At 40.3% G+C, this 23,898-nt stretch overlaps 1 protein-coding gene across 1 annotated transcript in view; it reads left to right on the top strand.

Annotated features, from left to right (window-relative positions):
* LOC133536203 (potassium/sodium hyperpolarization-activated cyclic nucleotide-gated channel 1) overlaps positions 1 to 23,898 on the top strand; it is a 284,495-nt gene that overhangs the window by 180,411 nt on the left and 80,186 nt on the right. Inside the window, exon 4 of the mRNA XM_061876534.1 lies at positions 19,537 to 19,755. Within this exon, the coding sequence (XP_061732518.1) occupies positions 19,537 to 19,755 (219 nt within the window). The remainder of the gene's footprint in view (positions 1 to 19,536; positions 19,756 to 23,898) is intronic.

Genomic DNA, 23,898 nt, shown 5'->3' with positions numbered 1-23,898 from the left:
GCAGCGTTTCTTGATGTTGTTGATAAATGGCTTTCGCTTTGCATAGTAGAGCTTTAACTTGCACTTACAGATGTAGCGACCCACTGTATTTAGTCCATGTGGTCAAACTGGGAATTGCCACAAACACATTTTCAGATATTCAATACTCTACTGCCATCTGGTGGCTGTTCGCCGAATAGTTCATACCCAAAATCTGTTACGTTTCATGTGTCAGGTAAACCACGAAGAATGGGGCCATTTAAATCTCCTTCCTACTGTATGTTTTTAATTTTTTATTTTAACAATCTTAATTTACTTTGTACCAAAATGATTATGACATTAAGTGTATGTAAAATTTAGACCACAGCTGTATATCATTTGTTAGTCAAGTCTAGGGTTGTATACCGGTATAGTACCGCGATACTAATGAATCATATTTGGTACTATACCGCCTCTAAAAAGTACCGGTCTACACCTAACATCCACTGTAATGATACCAAGTACAGTAGCGAATCGCGTCGACACTACTATGATAACGTCGATATTTTTTGGCATCACACCATCTTCTTTTGTTTTTAAAAAATTTATATTATTTTTATAGACTCGGGAAATACGTCCCTGGACACATGAGGACTTTAAATATGACCAATGTATGATCCTGTAACTACATGGTATCGGATTAATACCACACCAAATTTGTGGTATCATCCAATACTAATGTTAAGAATCAAACAAGAGAAGAATAGGTGATTATTACATTTTAATAATATTGACAAAATAACAGAATGGAAAATGACACAATATGTTACTACATCCATCAGCAGATTACATTTGGAGTCTTTGTTTACTTACTAATAAAAGACAAGTTGTCTAGTATGTTCACTATCTTATTTAAGGACGAACTTGCAATAAGAAACATATGTTAATTTACCCTGAGATGTTGTTGTTAAAATAAAGACAATAACGCAATTTTTTTGTGTTACCCTTTATTTAGAAAAGTACCGAAAAGTATCCATATTTGTATCAGGACAACACTATAGTGTGCATCAACAGACGTTGTGGTCAAAGTGGGAATTGCCACAAACACATGTTCAGATATTCAATACTCTACTGCCATCTGGTGGCTGTTCGCTGAATAGTTCATACCCAAGATCTGTCACGTTTCATGTGTCAGGTAAACCACGAAGAATGGGGCCATATGAATCTCCTTCCGCCTGTATGTTTTTTATTCAAATAGTCCAAATTTACTTTGTACAAAAATCATTATGACATTAATTGTATGCAAAATTCAGAGCACAACAGTATATCATTTGTTAGTCAGGTCACACAATTTTAAGTTTTAGCTTCATTTGCACGGAGATGTAGTTTTGCGACGACAAGAACAACAAAATGGAGGTTTAATTATAGGCTTGTCCACACGGATGATTGCAATACTTTGATACAGATTTGGTATGAGATTTAGTCCTTAAACATGCGATAATGAAGTCTGCCAGTGCACGTCAATGCTCTACTTTTAAACAAAGGCCGGGCTGCTGGAGGATGAATATTCACTATGTTGCTTATTTGGCAGCACGCGGCGTTTAATTAGAACAACTCACAAAGCAGCTTGAATACATTTGCCGCGTTCACCTCATTTGTTCAACGCCCGTGTTGGAGGCGGAAGCCGCATTTGTGTGTGTGCGTGTGTGGAAGACGACGTGTTGATACGACATGTGACTCACTCCCTCCCAGCTGACCAGAGGGTTACGTGACAACAAGACGCACGATACGAGAAATCTCCCTGATAATTGGTTTAACGTAGCGACAGATGGATGTTTGACCTGTGAAACCAAAATCAATATGTACAAAATGTATGATTGGCCTCCTCATGCAGTACAGCTTCTGTGAGCCATTGAATACAAATGAAGAAAAATAATTAAAAAATAAATAAATAATAAAAAAACAGCACTTAGTTAAGAGCATCGGTTTGAGAAATAATAAAACTGCATTACCATTTGTTTTTCCTGGCACCACACAGGCGGGAAGTCTGTGTAAAGCCCATCGTTGAAGCCTCTCCAATCCGCATTTCAACATAAACACAGTGTGCGTCTCGCAATTCCGTAAATTACAAAATGACGTCCTACATAATAACAAAGTCGTTTTCCTCAGCTATGTCTCCTCACGCTGCACATTCATCACCCAGTTCAAACACGCTGCCGTCCTTTCTTTACGATTCTCTTCTTTCCTGTAGTGCTGCTGTCGTTGGAGCATTACCATGAATGACGAACAAACCCCGTTAGATGTAAATATAAACAGAATACAATGATTTGCAAATCCTTTTCAACCCATATTCAGTTGAATATGCTACAAAGACAACATATTTGATGTTCAAACTGATAATAATTTTTTTTAGTGCAAATAATCATTAACTTTAGAGCTTGATGCCAGCAACACGTGACAATTAAGTTGGGAAGGGTGGCAATAAATACTGATCAAGTTGAGGAATGCTCATCAAACACTTATTTGGAACATCCCACAGGTGTGCAGGCTAATTGGGAACAGGTGGGTGCCATGATTGGGTACAAAAACAGCTTCCTAAAAAAATGCGCAGTCTTTCATAAGAAAGGATGGGGCGAGGTACACTCCTTTGTCCACAACTGCATGAGCAAATAGTCAAACAGTTTAAGAACAACGTTTCTCCAAGTACAATTGCAAGAAATTTAGGGATTTCAAAATCTACGGTCCATAATATCATTAAAAGGTTCAGAGAATCTGGAGAAATCACTCCACGAAAACAGCATGGCCGGAAACCAACATTTAATGACCGTGACCTTCGATCCCTCAGACTGCATTGTATATAAAAACCGACATCCATCTCTAAAGGATATCACCACATCGTCAGGGCTATGACTTGGATTTGCTTCTTCGGCGCAGAGGGAATTTGGGACGAGCCAGGCGTGAATTAAGGTACATGATTAGTTTATTTACACACTATAATACAAAAAGAGGGAAAATAAAGGGCGCGCTCAGTGGCAAATCAAAAACAGGGTTATGAAACAAAAGACTAGAACTGAGAATATAACTATAAACATGAAACCAAAAAACTTGCTCAATGGCATGAATAAAAATGAACTATAAACAAAAACAGCACGATGGCATGGCTATGAATAACTAAAACAAAACATTTACTGTGACCAAAAACAAGGGGCATGAATAGCAAGGTGTGTGGCAGGTGATCGAGGGCATGAAGGATGTGCAGCATAGGTAAGTAGGTAGGTAGGTAGGTAGGCAGGTAAGTAAAGTTCCCAGGCCGAGAAACAGAAAACAAATGACTTAAATACTGGCTGTGGTAATTAGAAACAGGTGTGAGAGTTGAGGACCGGGGCTTGACTTTGAGGGCAAGGTGAAAATCAATGAGTTGTCATGGTAACCAAAACAAACCAGGAAGTGTAAAAGCAAGAACTGAACGTCCAAAAAACGAAACATAACATGACCAAAACATAAACCTGATTTACAGGCATGACACACTTGGGCTCAGGAACACTTCAGAAAACCACTGTCACTAAATACAGTTTGTCGCTACATCTGTAAGTGCAGTTCAAAGCTCTACTATGCAAAGCGAAAGCCATTTATCAACAACATCCAGAAACGCCGCCGGCTTTTTTGGGCGCGAGATCATCTAAGATGGACTGATGCAAAGTGGAAAAGTGGTCTGTGGTCTGACGAGTACACATTTCACAATGGTTTTGGAAATATTCGACATGGTGTCATCCGGACCAAAGGGGAAGCGAACCATCCAGACTGAAATTGACTCAAAGTTCAAAAGCCAGCATCTGTGATGGTATGGGGGTGCATTAGTGTCCAAGGCATGGGTAACTTACACATCTGTGAACGCACCATTAATGCTGAAAGGTACATACAGCTATTGGAACAACATATGCTGCCATCTAAGCGCCGTCTTTTTCATTGACGCCCCTGCTTATTTCAGCAAGACATTGCCAAGCCACATTCAGCATGTGTTACTACAGCGTGGCTTCGTAAAAAAACAGTGCATTTACTTTCCTGGCCTGCCTGCAGTCCAGACCTGTCCCCCATCGAAAATGTGTGGCGCATTATGAAGCGTAAAATACGACAGCGGAGACCTCGGACTGTTGAACGACTGAAGCTCTACATAAAACAAGAATGGGAAAGAATTCCACTTTCAAAGTTTCAACAATTAGTTTCCTCAGTTCCCAAACGTTAATTGAGTGTTGTTAATGGAAAAGGTGATGTAACACAGTGGTTAACATGCCCTTTCCCAACTACTTTGGCACGTGTTGCAGCCATGAAATTCGAAGTTAATTATTATTTTCAAAAAAAAAAAAATGTTTGAGGTTGAACATCAAATATCTTGTCTTTGTAGTGCGTACAATTGGATATGGGTTGAAAAGGATTTGCAAATAATTGTATTCCGTTTATATTTACATCTAACACAATTTCCCAACTCATATGGAAACGGGGTTTGTACTAATAAAAAGTCTCTATCAATCAAATTGAATAAATAAACACCACACCTCAACGTTTCCTTGCGCATTGCAAAAAACTGAAATTTCAAGATGTTGAACTGTAGACTATGGAGCAGTTTCCTGCGTGGATAGTTTTCCCGAGATGCAAAAGGACTGGACAGGACATGACGTGAAGGTCAATACATGATTTAATACATTGATAAAAAAGTGCAAACAAAAGGCACGCACAAGGCAGAGAACAAACATGGCTAAGACACAAAAACTACCACAAAGGCAAAACTATGGACATGAAACAAAAGACTTGCTAAACTTGACATGAATAAACAAAACCTAATTGGAAAGAAAAGAGCAGAGCAGCATGAACTGTGAAATGGCATGAAGCAGAGTCATACATAACCAGAGTGAGAAAAGATCATGAAACAATGACACCAGGATGACCAACTGAAAAACCAGGCTTAAATTATAATGACATGATTGAAACAGGTGCGTGAGTCCAACACATGAGACAGGTGAATTTAATGGGTCGCCATGGTGAATAAACAGGGGAGTGAAAAAACAGGAAGCAATGAAGTCTTAAACAAAACAGGACACAAAACATGATCACAAAACATCGTACAAGGGTGTATATATGTTCAAGTATTTTGTATATATATATATATATATATATATATATATATATATATATATATATATATATATATATATATTTAAATGTATGTATACGTATGTATATGTGTATATGTATGTGTATATATGTACTGTATGTATATATGTATATATGTATATATGTATATGTATGTATATATATGTATGTATATATGCATATGTATGTATATGTGTGCATATATATATATATATATATATATATGTATCCAAGATGGTGGCGCCCGGACGGGCTGATACATCGCGGAGCTCTTGCTAAATATGGAACATTTGGCAGAAATACCGGACAATTCTGCAAACTTCATGGCTGGCTCACATCGTGGTCACTCCGTGATCACGTACGACCGCCAGACACTTCTGGATGTGGACATATCGGGCCGTTTTGGACTGATAGACGCGTGCTTGCTAGATTTGCTAACTAGCATGGGAATAATTCGGCGGCTACATCCAGCGACCTGTGAAGCAGGGGAGTCTAGTAGCAGCGGGGGCCGTCTACGGAGCAGACGCCAGCGGTGTGATCGTAAACGCGGATGTCGAGCGGGGCTAAAAACAAAGCAGAAGGCTAATCCCCACAGAACACCACTTCCCTCCATCCTGAAGCCGGATTTAAATGGAAGATGCGAGACTACTGGTCTGGGTAGAGAGTCAGTTAAATTAGAACAAGTTTTTTCTGCTTTGAGTGTTTCAGAGTTGGACATGTGTTCTACCGAGGTGGCTAACTATGATGCGTGCACTTTATCAAAGCAACAAACAAACAATCGAAAAATTCCCGTTACTGAGGTGGCTAACCATGATGCGTGCAGTTTATCAAAGCAACAATAGAAACAATCGGAAAATTCCCGTTGTATCAATTCCTAGAATGGTCGTAATTATAATAAATGCACTGGGCATAATAAACACAACATTATTAATATTGCTACTACGGATAATTTGGTCAAAAATTCCCTAAAACAGCACACTACCTATAATATAGTTTTTTTAAACATAAGATCATTGTCTCCCAAAACGTTGTTTGTTAATGATATTATCAGAGACAACAATCTTAACGTCATCGGTCTCAGCGAAACCTGGCTTAAACCAAACTACTTGTTTGAGCTAAATGAGGCATGTCCTCCTAACTTTACACATGCACATATTGCCCGTCCTCTTAAAAGGGGTGGGGGGGTCGCACTAATATACAACAAAAACTTTAACCTTAGTCCTAACATAAATAATAAATATAAATCGTTTGAGGTGCTTACTATGAGGTCTGTCACACCGCTGCCTCTACACCTGGCTGTTATCTACCGCCCCCCAGGGCCCTGTTCGGACTTTATCAATGAAATCTCAGAGTTTGTTGCTGATCTAGTGACACACGCCGATAATATAATCATAATGGGGGACTTTAATATCCATATGAATACCCCATCGGACCCACCGTGCGTAGCGCTCCAGACTATAATTGATAGCTGTGGTCTCACACAAATAATAAATGAACCCACGCATCGCAACGGTAATACGATAGACCTAGTGCTTGTCAGGGGTATAACCGTTTCCAAAGTCACGATACTCCCGTATACTAAAGTATTGTCCGATCATTACCTTATAAAATTCGAGGTTCAGACGCATGTTCGTCAAACTAATAATAATAATAACTGCTATAGCAGCCGCAACATTAATACGGCCACAACGACAACACTTGCTGACCTACTGCCCTCGGTAATGGCACCATTCCCAAAATATGTGGGTTCTATAGATAACCTCACTAACAACTTTAACGACGCCCTGCGCGAAACCATTGATAACATAGCACCGCTAAAGTTAAAAAAGGCTCCAAAAAAGCGCACCCCGGGGTTTACAGAAGAAACTAGAGCTCAGAAATTATTATGTAGAAAGCTGGAACGCAAAAGGCGCACGACTAAACTTGAGGTGCACCATCAAGCATGGAGTGATGGTTTAATAACTTATAAACGCATGCTTACCTTAGCTAAAGCTAAATATTACTCAAATCTCATCCACCGTAATAAAACCGATCCTAAATTTTTGTTTAGTACGGTAGCATCGCTAACCCAACAAGGGACCCCTTCCAGTAGCTCCACCCACTCAGCTGATGACTTTATGCAATTCTTTAGTAAGAAAATTGAAGTCATTAGAAAGGAGATTAAAGACAATGAGTCCCAGCTACAACGGGGTTCTATTAACACTGATACGATGGTATATACGGCGGATACTGCCCTCCAAAATAGTTTTTTTCGTTTTGAGGAAATAACATTAGAGGAATTGTTACAACGTGTAAATGGAATAAAACAAACAACATGTTTACTTGACCCTCTTCCTGGGAAACTGATCAAGGAGCTCTTTGTATTATTAGGTCCATCAGTGCTAAATATTATAAACGTATCACTTTCCTCGGGCACTGTTCCCCTAGCATTCAAAAAAGTGGTTATTCATCCTCTTCTTAAAAGACCTAACCTCGATCCTGACCTCATGGTAAACTACCGACCGGTGTCTCACCTTCCCTTTATTTCAAAAATCCTCAAAAAAATTGTTGCGGAGCAGTTAAATGAACACTTAGCATCTAACAATCTATGTGAAACCTTTCAATCCGGTTTCAGGGCAAATCACTCCATGGAGACAGCCCTCGCAAAAATGACTAATGATCTATTGCTAACGATGGATTCTGATGCGTCATCTATGTTGCTGCTCCTCGATCTTAGTGCTGCTTTCGATACCGTCGATCATAATATTTTATTAGAACGCATCAAAACACGAATTGGTATGTCAGACTTAGCCCTGTCTTGGTTTAACTCTTATCTTACTGATAGGATGCAGTGCGTCTCCCATAACAATGTGACCTCGGACTACGTTAAGGTAACGTGTGGAGTTCCCCAGGGTTCGGTCCTTGGCCCTGTACTCTTCAGCATCTACATGCTGCCGCTAGGTGACGTCATACGCAAATACGGTGTTAGCTTTCACTGTTATGCTGATGACACCCAAGTCTACATGCCCCTAAAGCTGACCAACACGCTCGCTGGACTGTAGTCAGCTGGAGGCGTGTCTTAATGAAATTAAACGATGGATGTCCGCTAACTTTTTGCAACTCAACGCCAAAAAAACGAAACGAAATGCTGATTATCGGTCCTGCTAGACACCGAACTCTATTTAATAATACAACTCTAACATTTGACAACCAAACAATTAAACAAGGCGACACGGTAAAGAATCTGGGTATTATCTTCGACCCAACTCTCTCCTTCGAGGCACACATTAAAAGGGTTACTAAAACGGCCTTCTTTCATCTCCGTAATATCGCTAAAATTCGCTCCATTCTGTCCACTAAAGACCCTGAGATCATTTTCCATGCGTTTGTTACGTCTCGCCTCGACTACTGTAACGTATTATTTTCGGGTCCCCCCATGTCTAGCATTAAAAGTTTACAGTTGGTACAAAATGCGGCTGCTAGACTTTTGACAAGAACAAGAAAGTTTGATCACATTACGCCTGTACTGGCTCACCTGCACTGGCTTCCTGTGCACTTAAGATGTTACTGTAAGGTTTTACTACTTACGTATAAAATACTACACGGTCTAGCTCCATCCAATCTTGCCGATTGTATTGTACCATATGTCGCGGCAAGAAATCTGCGTTCAAAGGACTCCGGCTTATTAGTGATTCCCAAAGCCCAAAAAAGTCTGCGGGCTATAGAGCTTTTTCATTTCGGGCTCCAGTACTCTGGAATGCCCTCCCGGTAACAGTTCGAGATGCCACCTCAGTAGAAGCATTTAAGTCTCACCTTAAAACTCATTTATATACTCTAGCCTTTAAATAGACTCCCTTTTTAGACCAGTTGATCTGCCGTTTCTTTTCTTTTTCTTCTATGTCCCACTCTCCCTTGTGGAGGGGGTCCGGTCCGATCCGGTTGCCATGTACTTTGCCTGTGTATCGGCTGGGGACATCTCTGCGCTGCTGATCCGCCTCCGCTTGGGATGGTTTCCTGCTGGCTCCGCTGTGAACGGGACTCTCGCTGCTGTGTTGGATCCGCTTTGGACTGGACTCTCGCGACTGTGTTGGATCCATTATGGATTGAACTTTCACAGTATCATGTTAGACCCGCTCGACATCCATTGCTTTCCTCCTCTTCAAGGTTCTCATAGTCATCATTGTCACCGATGTCCCACTGGGTGAGAGTTTTCCTTGCCCTTATGTGGGCCTACCGAGGATGTCGTAGTGGTTTGTGCAGCCCTTTAAGACACTAGTGATTTAGGGCTATATAAGTAAACATTGATTGATTGATTGATTGATGTATGTATATATATATATATATATATTTATATAAAATCCGTTCATGAATGAGTATATCCGTTCAGCCACCATGTTCAATGGAGAAGTCTGATCTACAAAATTTGCAGGCAGCATACCCCTTCCCCTTTGCGCTGTCCTGGATGAACTGAAATTATTTTTTCCAATTATTTTGGAACTTGCAAGCGTACTTATTTTTCTTACTCATCGTCACCATGTCTCTATTTTGTTTTTCTGCTTCGTCTCTGTTATGTTTTTGGACATTACTACTTGCCAATGTTTTGAAGCAATGCATGATGGGAATCCGAATGTTTTTTGTCAGCGTATTACTGTGCCGGCCGGAATAAAAACACGCTGAGAAATAGCTCCGTGCTTTCCTACTTTATGGGTTATAAATAAACCTATGGATAAAGGACACATATATTATAGTCTCCTTTTCAGATGAGAGAGGACGCCAAAGGCAGTGCCTTTAAGCCACGCCCCCATTATTGTTATCCGAGTGGAAATCGGGAGAATGGTTGTCCCGGGAGATTTTCCGGAGGGGGCACTGAAATTCGGGAGTCTCCCAGGAAAATCGTGAGGGTTGGCAAGTATGAGGCCTAAGAGAGCCTGGTACTCTCTGCAGTTGACTGTGTGAGGAAACATGTGCACGTGCCACTTTGAATCTTACTGTATATTAAAGGCCTACTGAAACCCACTACTACCGACCACGCAGTCTGATAGTTTATATATCAATGATGAAATATTAACATTGTAACACATGCCAATACGGCCTTTTTAGTTTACTAAATTGCATTTTTAAATTTCGCGCGAAGTGTCGTGTTGAAAACATTGCGGTATGATGACGCGTATGATGACCCGTGCGTTTGATGTCACCAATTGTAGCGGACATTATTGTCCAGCCCGATCCAACCTATAAGTAGTCTGTTTTAATCGCATAATTACAAAGTATTCTGGACATCTGTGTTGCTGAATCTTTTGCAATTTGTTCATTTAATAATGGAGAAGTCAAAGTAGAAAGATGGAAGTGGGAAGCTTTTAGCCTTTAGCCACAAAAACACAGCCGGTGTTTCCTTGTTTAAAATTCCCGAAGAAGAAGAATTACTATGGATCAGAGCGGTCAAGCGAACATGGATCCCGACTACATGTCAACCGGCAGTTTTCGGTGAAAAAATTGTGGTAATAAGTCGCCTCTTACCGGAAATATCAGCGGAGCTTCCATCCTGCTGCAGCTGCCTAACTTCCCTCAGAGACTTTGGTGTCAACACACCCTTGGCCACACCCCTCCGACTTTCAGGTACTATTTGATTTCACTAAAACACTAGCAACACAATAGGCAGATAAGGGATTTTCCAGAATTATCCTAGTAAATGTGTCTAATAACATCTGAATCGCTCCAACTGCAATCGCCTTTGTTTTTTCTTCCTAGCCCTTCACTCTAAATTTCCTCATCCATAAATCTTTCATCCTCGCTCAAATTAATGGGGAAATTCTCGCTTTCTCGGTCCGAATAGCTCTAGCTGCTGCTGGCTATGATTGTAAACAATGTGAGGAACTCCACAACCCGTGATGTCACGCGCACATCATCTGCTACTTCCGGTACAGGCAAGGCTTTTTTATTAGCGATCAAAAGTTGCGAACTTTATCGTCGATGTTCTCGACTAAATCCTTTCAGCAAAAATCTGGCAATATCGCGAAATGATCAAGTGTGACACATAGAATGGACCTGCTATCTCCGTTTAAATAAGAAAATCTCATTTCAGTAGGCCTTTAAATACAGGCATAAATACTAACAATATGAGCGAAAACAAGTCAACGCGGTGTAATTCCCAGTTGTCCTGGCCTCTGTGACCCCAAGTACAAATGAGCGAATTGTATGACAAAGCGATTACATTGTGCAACGCTTCTAAGGACAGAGCATTGCAGACGCAGCCCTTCTTATATATCTGCACACCAGCAACGTACAAGGTGCGGTGAGTCACACCAACGCTTTCTGTCTCCCTCCGCAGCCCTTTCCTTTCCTTTCTCGTGCATGCAAAGAGGCGAGCACGAACATACGGACGTGCGGCGCCATAAACCGTCATCTGGGCCTGCGCGTGCTACCGTGCTTACGCGTGTGAAAAGGACACCTCACGACCCCGTGTGTCGGAATACTCGTGTGCGCTTTATGACGTAAAGAAAAGATGTGAAAATCGACATTTTCTAATCTGTCTCCGTTCCAAACAACTAATTAGCATGCAGATGAAAAATGATGAGTCATCCAGGCCAGATGATTATAAAATGAGCAGGAAAAAAAAAAAAAAAACCCAGTTGGGTTGAAAAGCGTAGCGTCTGGACATGATTACCTGCGCCGATGCAGCTGGATCCCTGCAAAGATCAATGCCGGCGCTTCTGGTAGGGACATGGCCTCGCATCATTGACAAGAAATTAGATTTATTTCATTAGTTATTCCCTAATGCATAAGGATATGCTGCTTCAGCATTTTCCGCATCTGTAGCTTATGTGTGAAAGTTGTCAATGCAGTGGGAACCTACTGTAAATGGTAAGCCCTGCGATGAGGTGGCGACTTGTCCAGGGTGTACTCCGCCTTTCGCCCGATTGTAATTGAGATAGGCACCAGTGCCCCCCGCGACCTCAAAGGGAATAAGCGGTAGAAAATGGATGGATGTAAATGGTAAAATGGTAAATTGTTATACAAACCCTGTTTCCATATGAGTTGGGAAATTGTGTTGGATGTAAAAATAAACAGAATACAATGATTTGCAAATCCTTTTTCACCCATATTCAGTTGAATATGCTACAAAAACAACATATTTGATGTTCAAACTGATAAATATATTTTTTTGCAAATAATCATTAACTTTAGAATTTGATGCCAGCAACACGTGACAAAGAAGTTGGGAAAGGTGGCAATAAATACTGCTAAAGTTGAGGAATGCGCATCAAACACTTATTTGGAACATCCCACAGCTAAATGGGAACAGGTGTGTGCCATGATTGGGTATAAAATCAGCCTCCCAAGAAAAGATGGGGCGAGGTACACCCCTTTGTCCACAACTGCGTGAGCAAATAGTCAAACAGTTTAAGAACAACGTTTCTCAAAGTGCAATTGCAAGAAATTTAGGGATTTCAACATCCATGGTCCATAACATCATCAAAAGGTTCAGAGAATCTGGAGAAATCACTCCACGTAAGCGGCATGGCCGGAAACCAACATTGAATGACCGTGACCTTCGATCCCTCACACGGTACTGTATCGAAAACAGACATCAATTTCTAAAGGATATCACCACATGGGCTCAGGAACCGTCCAGAAAACCACTGTCACGAAATACAGTTTGTCGCTACATCTGTAAGTGCAAGTTAAAGCTCTACTATGCAAAGCCAAAGCCATTTATCAACAACATCCAGAAATGCCGCCAGCTTCTCTGAGCCCGAGATCATCTAAGATGGACTGATGCAAAGTGGAAAAGTGTTCTGTGGTCTGACAAGTCCACATTTTAAATTGTGTTTGGAAATATTTGACATCTTTTCATCCGGACCAAAGGGGAAGCGAACCATCCAGACTGTTATCGACCCAAAGTTCAAAAGCCAGCATCTGTGATGTATGGGGGTGCATTAGTGCCCAATGGCATGGGTAACTTACACATCTGTTAGGGCACCATTTATGCTGAAAGGTACATACAGGTTTTGGAACAACATATACTGCCATCTAAGCGCCGTCTTTTTCATGGACGCCCCTGCTTATTTCAGTAAGACAATGCGAAGCCACATTCGGCACATGTTACAACAGCGTGGCTTCGTTAAAAAAAGAGTGCGGGTACTTTCCTGGCCCGCCTACGGTTCAGACCTGTCTCCCATCGAAAATGTGTGGTGCATTATGAAGCGTGAAATACGACAGCGGAGACCGACTGAAGCTCTACATAAAACAAGAATGGGAAAGAATTCAATTTTCAAAGCTTCAACAATTAGTTTCCTCAGTTCCCAAACGTTTATTGAGTGTTGTTAAAAGAAAAGGTGACGTAACACTGTGGTGAACATGCCCTTTCCCAACTACTTTGGCACGTGTTGCAGCCATGAAATTCTAAGTTAATTATTATTTGCAAAAAAAAAAATAAAGTTTATGAGTTTGAACATCAAATATGTTGTCTTTGTAGTGCATTCAACTGAATATGGGTTGAAAATGATTTGCAAATCATTGTATTACGTTTATATTTACATCTAACACAATTGCCCAACTCATATGGAAACAGGGTTTGTACTTGCATAGCGATTTTCAACTTTTGTAAGGAACTCAAAGCACTTTGACACTATTTCAACATTCACCCATTTCACACCTATTCACACACTAATGGCTGAAGCTGCCGTGCAAGGCGCTAAACAGGACCCATCAGGAGCAAGGGTGAAGTGTCTTGCTCCAGGACACAACGGATGTGTCTAGGATGATAGAAGGTGGGGATTGAACCAGGAACCCTCATTTGGCACGGCGACTCTCCCGTCTTCGCCACGCCGCCCCCTGTACTGAACTGTACTGTGCTGTAGAATAACGCTGTTCACAGATGAATCCTCCATAGGCGGCCTCTCTTTGCTAGAGGCAAGGTTGCTCTTTTTGCAAAACAAAGTTGTGCGTTAATGGGGAGTACGGATGTTGCTGTGACTTCTGCAAAGGCAAAAAGGGTGTAGGGGACAAAGGCGGGTGGAGAGGAAGTTTTGTTTGAAGGCAATCTGCTGCAAAGTGACGTCCACAGTGAAGAAAGTCTTTGGAACTACTGCCAATATCAATCAAAGTTTAATAATATAGCCCTTCATTACGAGTGTCTCAAAGGGCTGCACAAGCCACAATGACATCCTCGTCTCAGATCCCAGGAATCTGGAAGGAAAATGTCAACCCAATGGGATAAAATGAGAAACCTTGGAGGGGACCGCAGATGTGGGGACCTCCGCCCCTTGGGCGACCGGTGCATTGGACGTCCGGTGGATCTAGTTGACAGTGTGAGAGTCCAGTCCATAGTGAGGCCAGCAGGGGGTCATCTTGAGTGCAGAGACTGATTGATTGATTGAAACTTTAGTTAGTAGATTGCACAGTACAGTACAGTACATATTCTGCACAATTGACCAATAAATGGTATTACCCGTATAAGTGTTTAACTTGTTTATGTCGGGGTCCACGTTAATCAATTCATGGTAACGCCTCATCAGAGTACATACATTGAATTATTTACATTATTTACAATCCGGGGGGTGGGATGTGGAGGGGGTTGGGACGGGGGGATTAGGTTGGGTTGCTATCAGCATACTTCAGTCATCAACAATTATATCATCTGAGAAATTGACATTGAAACAGTGTAGGTCTGACTTGGTAGGATATGTACAACGAGAAGTGAACATAGTGAGTTCAGAAAGCATAATCACAAGTATATACATTTCATTATTTACAATCTGGGGAGGTGGGATGTGGTGGAGGGAGGGTGTTAGTCTAGGGTTGTAGTTGCCTGGAGGTGTTCTTTTAGTGAGGTTTTGAAGGAGGATGGAGTTTCACTTTCTTTCACACCTGTTGGGAGTGCATTCCACATAGATGCGGGATAGAAGGAGAATGAGTTAAGACCTTTGTTAGATCAGAATCTGGGTTTAACGTGGTTTGTGGAGCTCCCCCTGGTGTTGTGGTTATGGCGACCATTTACGTTATGAAAGTAGTATGACATGTACTTCGGTATCAGGGAGGTGTAGCGGATTTTATAGACTAGGCTCAGTGCAAGTTGTTTGACTCTGTCCTCCACCCTGAGCCAGCCCTCTTTGGAGAAGTGGGTAGGAGTGAGGTGTGATCTGGGGTGGAGGTCTAGAAGTAACCTAACTAGCTTGTTCTGGGATGTTTGGAGTCTTGATTTGAGGGTTTTGGAGGTGCTAAGGTACCAGGAGGTGCATGCGTAATTGAAAAAAGTTTGAATGAGAGTTCCCACTAGTATCTTCATTGTGCTTTTGTTGACCAGAGAGGAGATTCTGTAGAGAAATCTCGTTCGTTGGTTGACCTTTTTGATTACCTTGTTTGCCATACGTCCCCAACGGATGCACAGATGGGTGGACCACCCCGGGTCTCGACTTTGAACAGTTAGCAACTCATCTGTGGTCACCTAATAGCCTCTCCATGCATGAGAGGGGGGCAGAGCAGAAAAAGAGACGGCAGATCAACTGATCTAAAATGCTTCTACATAGGTAGCATTTTAAATGTTTCCGGGAGGGCATTGCAGAGTACTGGAGCCGAATAGAAAATGCTCTAAAGCCCGCACACTTTTTTTGTGTCAATTTATTTTCATGAATATAACAGCTTAGTGGCCTTGTGGTTAGAGTGTCCGCCCAGAGACTGGGAGGTTGTGAGTTCAAACCCCGTCTGAGTCATACCAAAGACTACAAAAAACGGGACCCATTGCCTCCCTGCTTGGCACTCAGCATCAAGGGTTGCAATTGGGGGTTTAATCACCGAAATTATTCTCTAGTGCGGCGCACGCTGCTGCTCAATGCTGCCCTCACCTCCCAGGGGGTGAACAAGGTGATGGGTCAAATGCAGAGGACACATTTCACCGCATCTAGTGTGTGTGTGACAATCATTGGACTTTAAAGAATGCTAAATTCCTAGCATGAAGGTGAAACTCTGGGTTTGTTTGTTTCCCAACTAACCAAAGTTTGTTCAAATACCTGCAATATAACGGCTGTTACTAAATTAGGATAACTATCGATGTGGTAAAAGCTTGACATGGTTCGTATCGATATTAAACATTATGCAGCAGGGATTTTGATTGTATGCTGGCGATTTGGATATTGATCATCTATGGGTGAGACGGGACGATGACAAGCACACATATTAGGTCTAAATCTTTCCATTTATTTATGGTAAGTGCTATAGGTGGGTTGCATGTGATGTCATATCCGTTTTTTTCTTCTTTGTGTCTTAATTCACACGATGGTCAAGCAGCTTGAGCCAAGGTTTAAAACAAGTGAGAGTGGGTGTAGAGTTTGAGCAGAAATTGCTATGTTTTTGTTCTGTTCTTGGGTGTTCCAGTCGTTCAAATGGAGAGAGGAAAGAGCTTTCATAGAGTCCTGAAAGAAGTGGTCCATAAAGGTAATAAGGTCAGGAAAAAACGAAAGTGCGTGGAAAGAAATGGCTCTTAAAATGTAATTTTCATCATCTTGTGGAATACAAACGGAATGATTGTGTCTGCAGGGATCACGTTGTAAAATGTTTGTATGAACATTTGATTTGTTTGAGAAATTTTCTGTGTTGCAATCGAGTTTATTCTGTACTATATTAGTGGTGTTTGAAAGCAGAACTAAACGTAAAGAAAGGACAATAGATCACATTAGTTTTTTGTAGCCTCCCTTTGCTCTGATTACATTTTCGCACACTCTTGGCATTCTTTCGATGAGCTTGTATAGGTAGTCACCTGAAATGGTTTTCACTTCACAGGTGTGCTTGAAGCTCATTGAGAGAATGCCAAGAGTGTGCAAAGCAAAGAGTGGCTAGAAACTAGAATATAAAAAATGTTTTCAGTTATTTCACCTTTTCTTTGTTAAGTACATAACTCCACATATGTTCATTCATAGTTTTGATGCCTTCAGTGACAATCTACAATGTAAATAGTCATGAAAATAAAGAAAACGCATTGAATGAAGCAAAGGTGTGTCCAAACTTTTGGCCTGTACGTTATATATAGATATACTGTGCATATATATATATATATATATATATATATATATATATATATATATATATATATATATATATATATATATATATATAGATATATATATATATATATATATGTATATATATATATATACAGGGTTTCCCACACATTCATTTATTTGTGGCGGCCCGCCACAAAAGAATTACGGCCGCCACAAATAGATTATAATTTATTTATTTATTTTTTTCGGCTTTTGACTCGCTCGACCGCTCATAAAAGCAATGGGACTCTGTCTGGGAATGGAGCTTGTAGTTAAACTCCGGTGTAGTAGGTGGTGGTAGCCTACTATGCATTGTAACTCCGCCAATTTAATTATATTCCAACTCTGCGTTCTTCTTGGTCATCGCCGCCGCCGCTGACACCACCAACCCCCACCCACCCGCCGCCCGACCACACCACCACAAATAGATGCCTGACCTGTGGGAAACACTGATATATATATATATATATATATGTATATATATATATATATATATATATATATATATATATATATATATATAGATATATATATATATACATATATATATGTGTGTATATATATATATATATGTGTGTATATATATATGTATATATATATATATATGTGTATATATATATGTGTATATATATATATATGTATATATATATATATATATATATATATATATATATATATATGTATATATATATATATATATATATATATATATATATATATGTATATATGTATATATATATATATATATATATATATATATATATATATATATATATATATATATATATATATATATATATAGCTTTTGCCGTGTAGCCTGCTACAATTCTCCGGGGATGGCTTCCCTTGTAGCTTAGCAACAATAAACCAAGAGTAACTTGTAACTTAGCGTACTACATTTTTCCAAGTTGCTTCCCCATCACTGCAAGTAAGCATGCTAATTACACTTCTGTCTCTTATCATTCCCTGTCCACCACATTGCCCGTCTCGTCTCTCCCTGTGTTTGCGCAGCTTTAGTCTGATTAATCATGAGTCAACAATCCCATTAAAAAAAAAAAAGGAGACGAGCTCTCCCGAGCACAGTCAGACACAGTGGACAGCTATCATCAGCGTGGTTCAAGGCTCCCACACTCGTTTGTGAGAAGACGCTGTGTCGTTGGGACTGAATCCTCAATTAGGAAGTACACACACACACACACACACACATACACACACACTCAGGTTGTTATGATGCATGACTGTTAGGGCAGTGTTTTTCAACCACTGTGCCGTGGCACACTAGTGTGTCGTGAGATAAAGTGTGGTGTGCCGTGGGAGATTGTCTAATTTCACCTATTTGGGTTAAAATTGTTTTCAAACCAGTAATTATAGTCTCTGGGAGGCAGTGTGCAGGTAAAATTGTGTCTAATGCTTAACCCAAAAATAAACAAAATGAGTGCCCCTAAGAAAAGGCATGAAGCTTAGGGATGGCTTTGCAGAACGAAACTAAAACTGAACTGGCTACAAAGTAAAGAAAAACAGAATGCTGGACGACAGCAAAGACTTACTGTGGAGCAAAGACGGCTTCCACAAAGTACATCTGAACATGGCATGACAGTCAACAATGTCCCCACAAAGAAAGATAAAAACAACTGAAATAATCTTGATTTCGGAAACAAAGTAGATGCGGGAAATATCGCTCAAAGGAAGACATGAAACTGCTACAGGAAAATAACGAAAAAAGAGAAAACGCCACCAAAGACAAGAGTTAAAACACTACATACAGGAAAACAGCAAACAACTCCAAATAAGTCAGGGAGTGATGTGACAGGTGGTGACAGTACACTTACTTTGAGACAAGAGCTATAGTGATGCATGCTTGGTTATGGTTTAAAGTCATATCCAACAATTGCGACGACTTTTTACTGTCAACTGAGTTTCGTTTTTTAATGATTTATGCTGATGGTGTGCCTCGGGATTTTTTCAACGCAAAAAATGTGCCTAGACTCAAAAAAAGTTGAAAAACACTGTGTTAGGGGACTGTCTCAGAATGGTGCGTTCAGGGACTGGGGCAATCCAATTCCAAAACACAATCCATCCTTGCCTTCTTTTCTAAGGGGGACGAAGATGCTTCAAACTCGTGTAAATAATGCAAGTTTTGTTTTTTATATATATATTTTTTTATTTTTTTATTTATAGCGCTGAACTGTTTTTCACCCCTCGGCAAATGGAAAACGAATCGGCGCAGGTAGAAAGAAAAAGACGCTGAGAGAGAAGTTCCGACACTGAGTGACGGCATTAGGCTGCGAGGCGTACGGAGAGTGTGTTGGCACAAGTCTGTTTGGAAGTTCAGTGATCCATCAAAGAAAAGCCTCTCTGTATCCTCGCCATGCCTCGCGGTGACACCCCTCCCCTTTCTCTCCGTCCAATGCAGAACGTTTCCTGGGGCAAGCAGTACTCGTACGCCCTCTTCAAAGCCATGAGCCACATGCTGTGCATCGGCTATGGCGCCCGAGCGCCGGTGAGCATGTCCGACCTGTGGATCACCATGCTGAGCATGATCGTGGGCGCCACGTGCTACGCCATGTTTGTGGGTCACGCCACGGCCCTGATCCAATCCCTGGACTCGTCACGCCGACAGTACCAAGAGAAGGTAAGGATGCGGGTCTCTCGGGATTTAGACTTAGACTTAGACAAACTTTAATAGTAAGGGAAATTGTTCCACACACTATCTTAGTTACAAGGGATGGAAAGTGTAAGGATGGAAAGGATATTGCAGGTATAAAGTAGACTAAAAATGTAGCGTAGTAGCAATATAAAATATAACATATATGTCATATTTACATATTATATATACAGTATGTGATATATACTGATATATCATATTTTTATATCCATCCATTTTCTACTGCTCGTCCCTTTTGGAGTCTCAGCTTTTCGGGCGGAAGGCAGCGTACACCCTGGACAAGTCGCCATCTCATCACAAGGCCAACACAGATAGACAGACAACATTCACACTCACATTCACAGTCCAGACCTGTCTCCCATCGAAAATGTGTGACGCATTATGAAGCGTAAAATACGACAGCGGACTGTTGAACTACTGAAGCTTTACATAAAACAAGAGTGGGAAAGAATTCCACTTTCAAAGCTTCAACAATTAGTTTCCTCAGTTTCCAAACGTTTTTTTAAGTTTTGTTCAAAGAAAAGGTGATGTAACACAGTGGTGAACATGCCCTTTCCCAACTACTTTGGCACATGTTACAGCTGTCACGCCAAATTTCTTCTCCCTACAAAAACCTCCCCCCCCATTTACTTCCGGGGTTATGATTAATACAGATGTCTTGTTAACACCACATTTTAAAAATATAACGCTATATTATAAAAATACAGACGTTTTGTTAACGCTATATTATAAAAAAAATTAAAAAACAATTTACGAACACAAGCTATGGGTTGACATAAGAGGAAACGTGACCCCGGAAGTAAATGCGTCATCCCATAGCTTGTGTTTGTAAATTGTTTTTAATTATCTTTTCATAATATAGCGTTAACAAAAGTCTGTATTTTTATAATATAGCGTTATATTTTTATAATATAGCGTTATATTTTTATAATATAGCGTTAACAAAGCGTCTGTATTAATCATGACCCCGGAAGTAAATGGGGGGGGAAAGTTTTTGTAGGGGGGAAGAAATTTGGCGTGAGACAGCCATGAAATTCTCACTTAGTTATTTGCGACAAAAAAAAAGTTTATGAGTTTGAACATCAAATATCTTGTCTTTGTAGTTCATTCAATTGAATGTGGGTTTAAAAGGATTTGCAAATTATTGTATTCCGTTTATATTTACATCTAACACAATTTCCCAACTCATTTGGAAACGGGATTTGTACAATGTATAACTGTGGAGGTCGCTTCCTAGCAGCTCCACTGTAGACACTGCACAAGAGCCAAGCGTACAGGTTTTAACAAGGTTTTAATGTACATATAGTTATCAAAAGTCTTTTTCCAGCAGAACGTGACCTTTCAGTCACGTCCGTATCCTCTCTCTCTCTCTCTTTCTGCTCCCTGCTGCTCACTGTTAAGGACAAAAGTTGATTAGATAGATAGATAGTACTTTATTGATTCCTTCAGGAGAGTTCCTTCAGGAAAATTAATTAGATTACGTGGTAATTAGATTACCACGTACCACCTGTGAAATCTAATCACCTGCCAGCTGTTTCTCGCCGTCAGCACATGCCCCGCCCCTATCTGATGGTGCTCCGCCCTCAATACCATCGACAGAGGTGGTGACCTTTGCTCCTGCAGGAGCAAAGGTCACACTGTCACTCCACAATAACAATAACCATGTACAATATTACAGTAAATGTAACAGCTGCAGCAGAAAATATACATTATAAACAAAGTGACGTAGCTATCATACAAGCAGTCAGGTAATAGACAGGAAATTTGAACAGTTTCTCCTAAAAAAAAATGGATACAGATATAATCTGTTGCACTTTAAGACTTGTGATAACTTTACAGGTATCAAAAGGTAGCTGTATCGCTCGGTTAGTAGAGTGGACATGCCAGCAACTTCAGGATTCCAGGTTCGACCCCCGCTTCCGCCATCCTAGTTGTGTCCTTGGGTAAGACATTTTACCCACCTGCTCCCAGTGCCACCCACACTGGTTTAAATGTAACTTAGATATTGGGTTTCACTATGTAAAAGCGCTTTGAGTCACTAGAGAAAAAGCCCTATGTAAATATAATTCACATATAATTCACATATAATTCACATTGATATCCCCCTGAGAGCCAACATTCTCTTCAGTTAGATTTATTTTTCCGAAATGACCAAAGAAATAGACCAAACACAGACGTCCACTTAAAGGACGCTGGTTCTCATGAAGATCCATCCATCCATTTCTACCGCTTATTCCCTTTGGGGTCGGGGGGGGCGCTAGAGCCTATCTCGGCTACAATCCGGCAGAAGCCGGTGTACACCCTGGACAAGTCGCCACCTCATCGCAGTCTCAGGAAGATTTATAATGTAAAAACATTCAAATACTTAACTTAAAGGACAAACTACAATGTTAAAGGTGAGTTGCTTCTCAATTTTTGACATTTTCAACTTTCACACTAGTCCAGGGGTCGGCAACCCAAAATATTGAAAGAGCCATATTGGACCAAAAATAAAAAAACAAATCTGTCTGGAGCCGCAAAAAAATAAAAGCCTTATATAAGTCTAATAATGAAGGGAACACATGATGTAATTATAGTACTATATTAGCTAAATTAGCCTACTATCAAAGGCTGACGCAAATCTTCGTTGACAGAAATATTGTATTTACATTTTTATTCTACACATTTTTGCAACATTAAAAAACATTAGTAAAATGGAGGCTTCTCACAGGAGGAGATAACATCCCGAAATTACTGGCTCAGAATGGCCAAAGGTATAGATGTGTGTGTCCAAATTTAAGGAAACGGCAGGCTGTGTTTTTCTAATTTATTTATTACAATCTTTGCTAGCTGGGTAACATTTGCTGTGGTCTGGAACAACATGGCACACAAACAACTATGAGAAATACAGTCATGAGACATGCAAATATAAATTAAATACACAGAGGACATACATAAAGGAAATTAAATGAGCTCAAGTATACCTACAACTGAGGCATAATGATGCAATATGTACATACAGCTAGCTTAAGTGGCATGATAGCATCAATCAGCTTGCAGTCATGGATTGACCAAATATGCCTGATAAGCACTCCAACAAAGCAATAACATCCACAAAAAGCTCACCTTTTGTATTCACGCACAGCATAAAATGTTTGGTGGACAAAATGAGACAAAGAAGGAGTGGCATAAAACACGTCTTTTTGTGGCATCATTGGAGAAAGTTGTGCATGTAAGCAAACTACGGTGTGTTCAATGATCGCTGAAATTAGTAGGACAAAACGGTGCTTGCCATGTAAAACATAAATAGTGGGTTTTCTAACAATTAGGACGGTTTGTGTCATGTTTGTTCTCCTACAGAAAATGTATTAAAACAAAACATTTATAATTTTCTTCATCTTTTTTCATTTTTACACATCTCTGAAAGAGGTCCAGGGAGCCACTAGGGCGGCGCTAAAGAGCCGCGGGGTTGCTGACCTTAGAATGTAAAAACTTGTACTTTATGAGCCTGCTTGATATGTTAACGTTCTTACGTTCATTTTTTCTCAAAATATATAATCTGAGCTTTTGTGACGTAAAGCACACTGACATCTTCCTAGATTTGCTGTAAGGGGACATGAAGGTGGTCAATTTTGACATTATGCAAAAGTAAAAGCCAAAAACAAAGCAAAAAAGTTAATCCTGTGATGCTAGCTCACATGATGTCTCGCTGAGTGATGACACCGAGATTTGTCATGCAAGACGACGTTAGAAAAAAAAATGTTAAAGAAAAAGCTACACAGTTAATCGCATGATAACTCCATTGGGGTCTCATGGGATTTGTTTGGATCTTCCATAATGAGGGTCCTACACAATTAAGGAAGGGTAATAGCTAATAGTTATAACTAATAATTATAACACTGCTGTCTAGTTGTTGTATATTGTTAAATCTCATTTGCAAGTATGCCTTCTTTTCAATGTTTTGTAGGGTTGTACGGTATACCGGTATTAGTACTGCAATACTAATGAATCCTATTCTGTACTACACTGCCTCTAAAAAGTACCGGATTTTTGTGGTCCCCTTCATTTAGAAAAGTATCAAAAAAGTACCGAAAAGTATCGAAATACATTTTGTTATCGGGACAACACTAG

This window comes from Nerophis ophidion, linkage group LG17, assembly GCF_033978795.1.
Source record: "Nerophis ophidion isolate RoL-2023_Sa linkage group LG17, RoL_Noph_v1.0, whole genome shotgun sequence".
NCBI classification, from domain to species: Eukaryota; Metazoa; Chordata; class Actinopteri; order Syngnathiformes; family Syngnathidae; genus Nerophis; species Nerophis ophidion.
The sequence above is the reverse complement of the archived record's forward strand: the minus strand, read 5'-3'. Positions and strand labels throughout refer to the sequence as shown.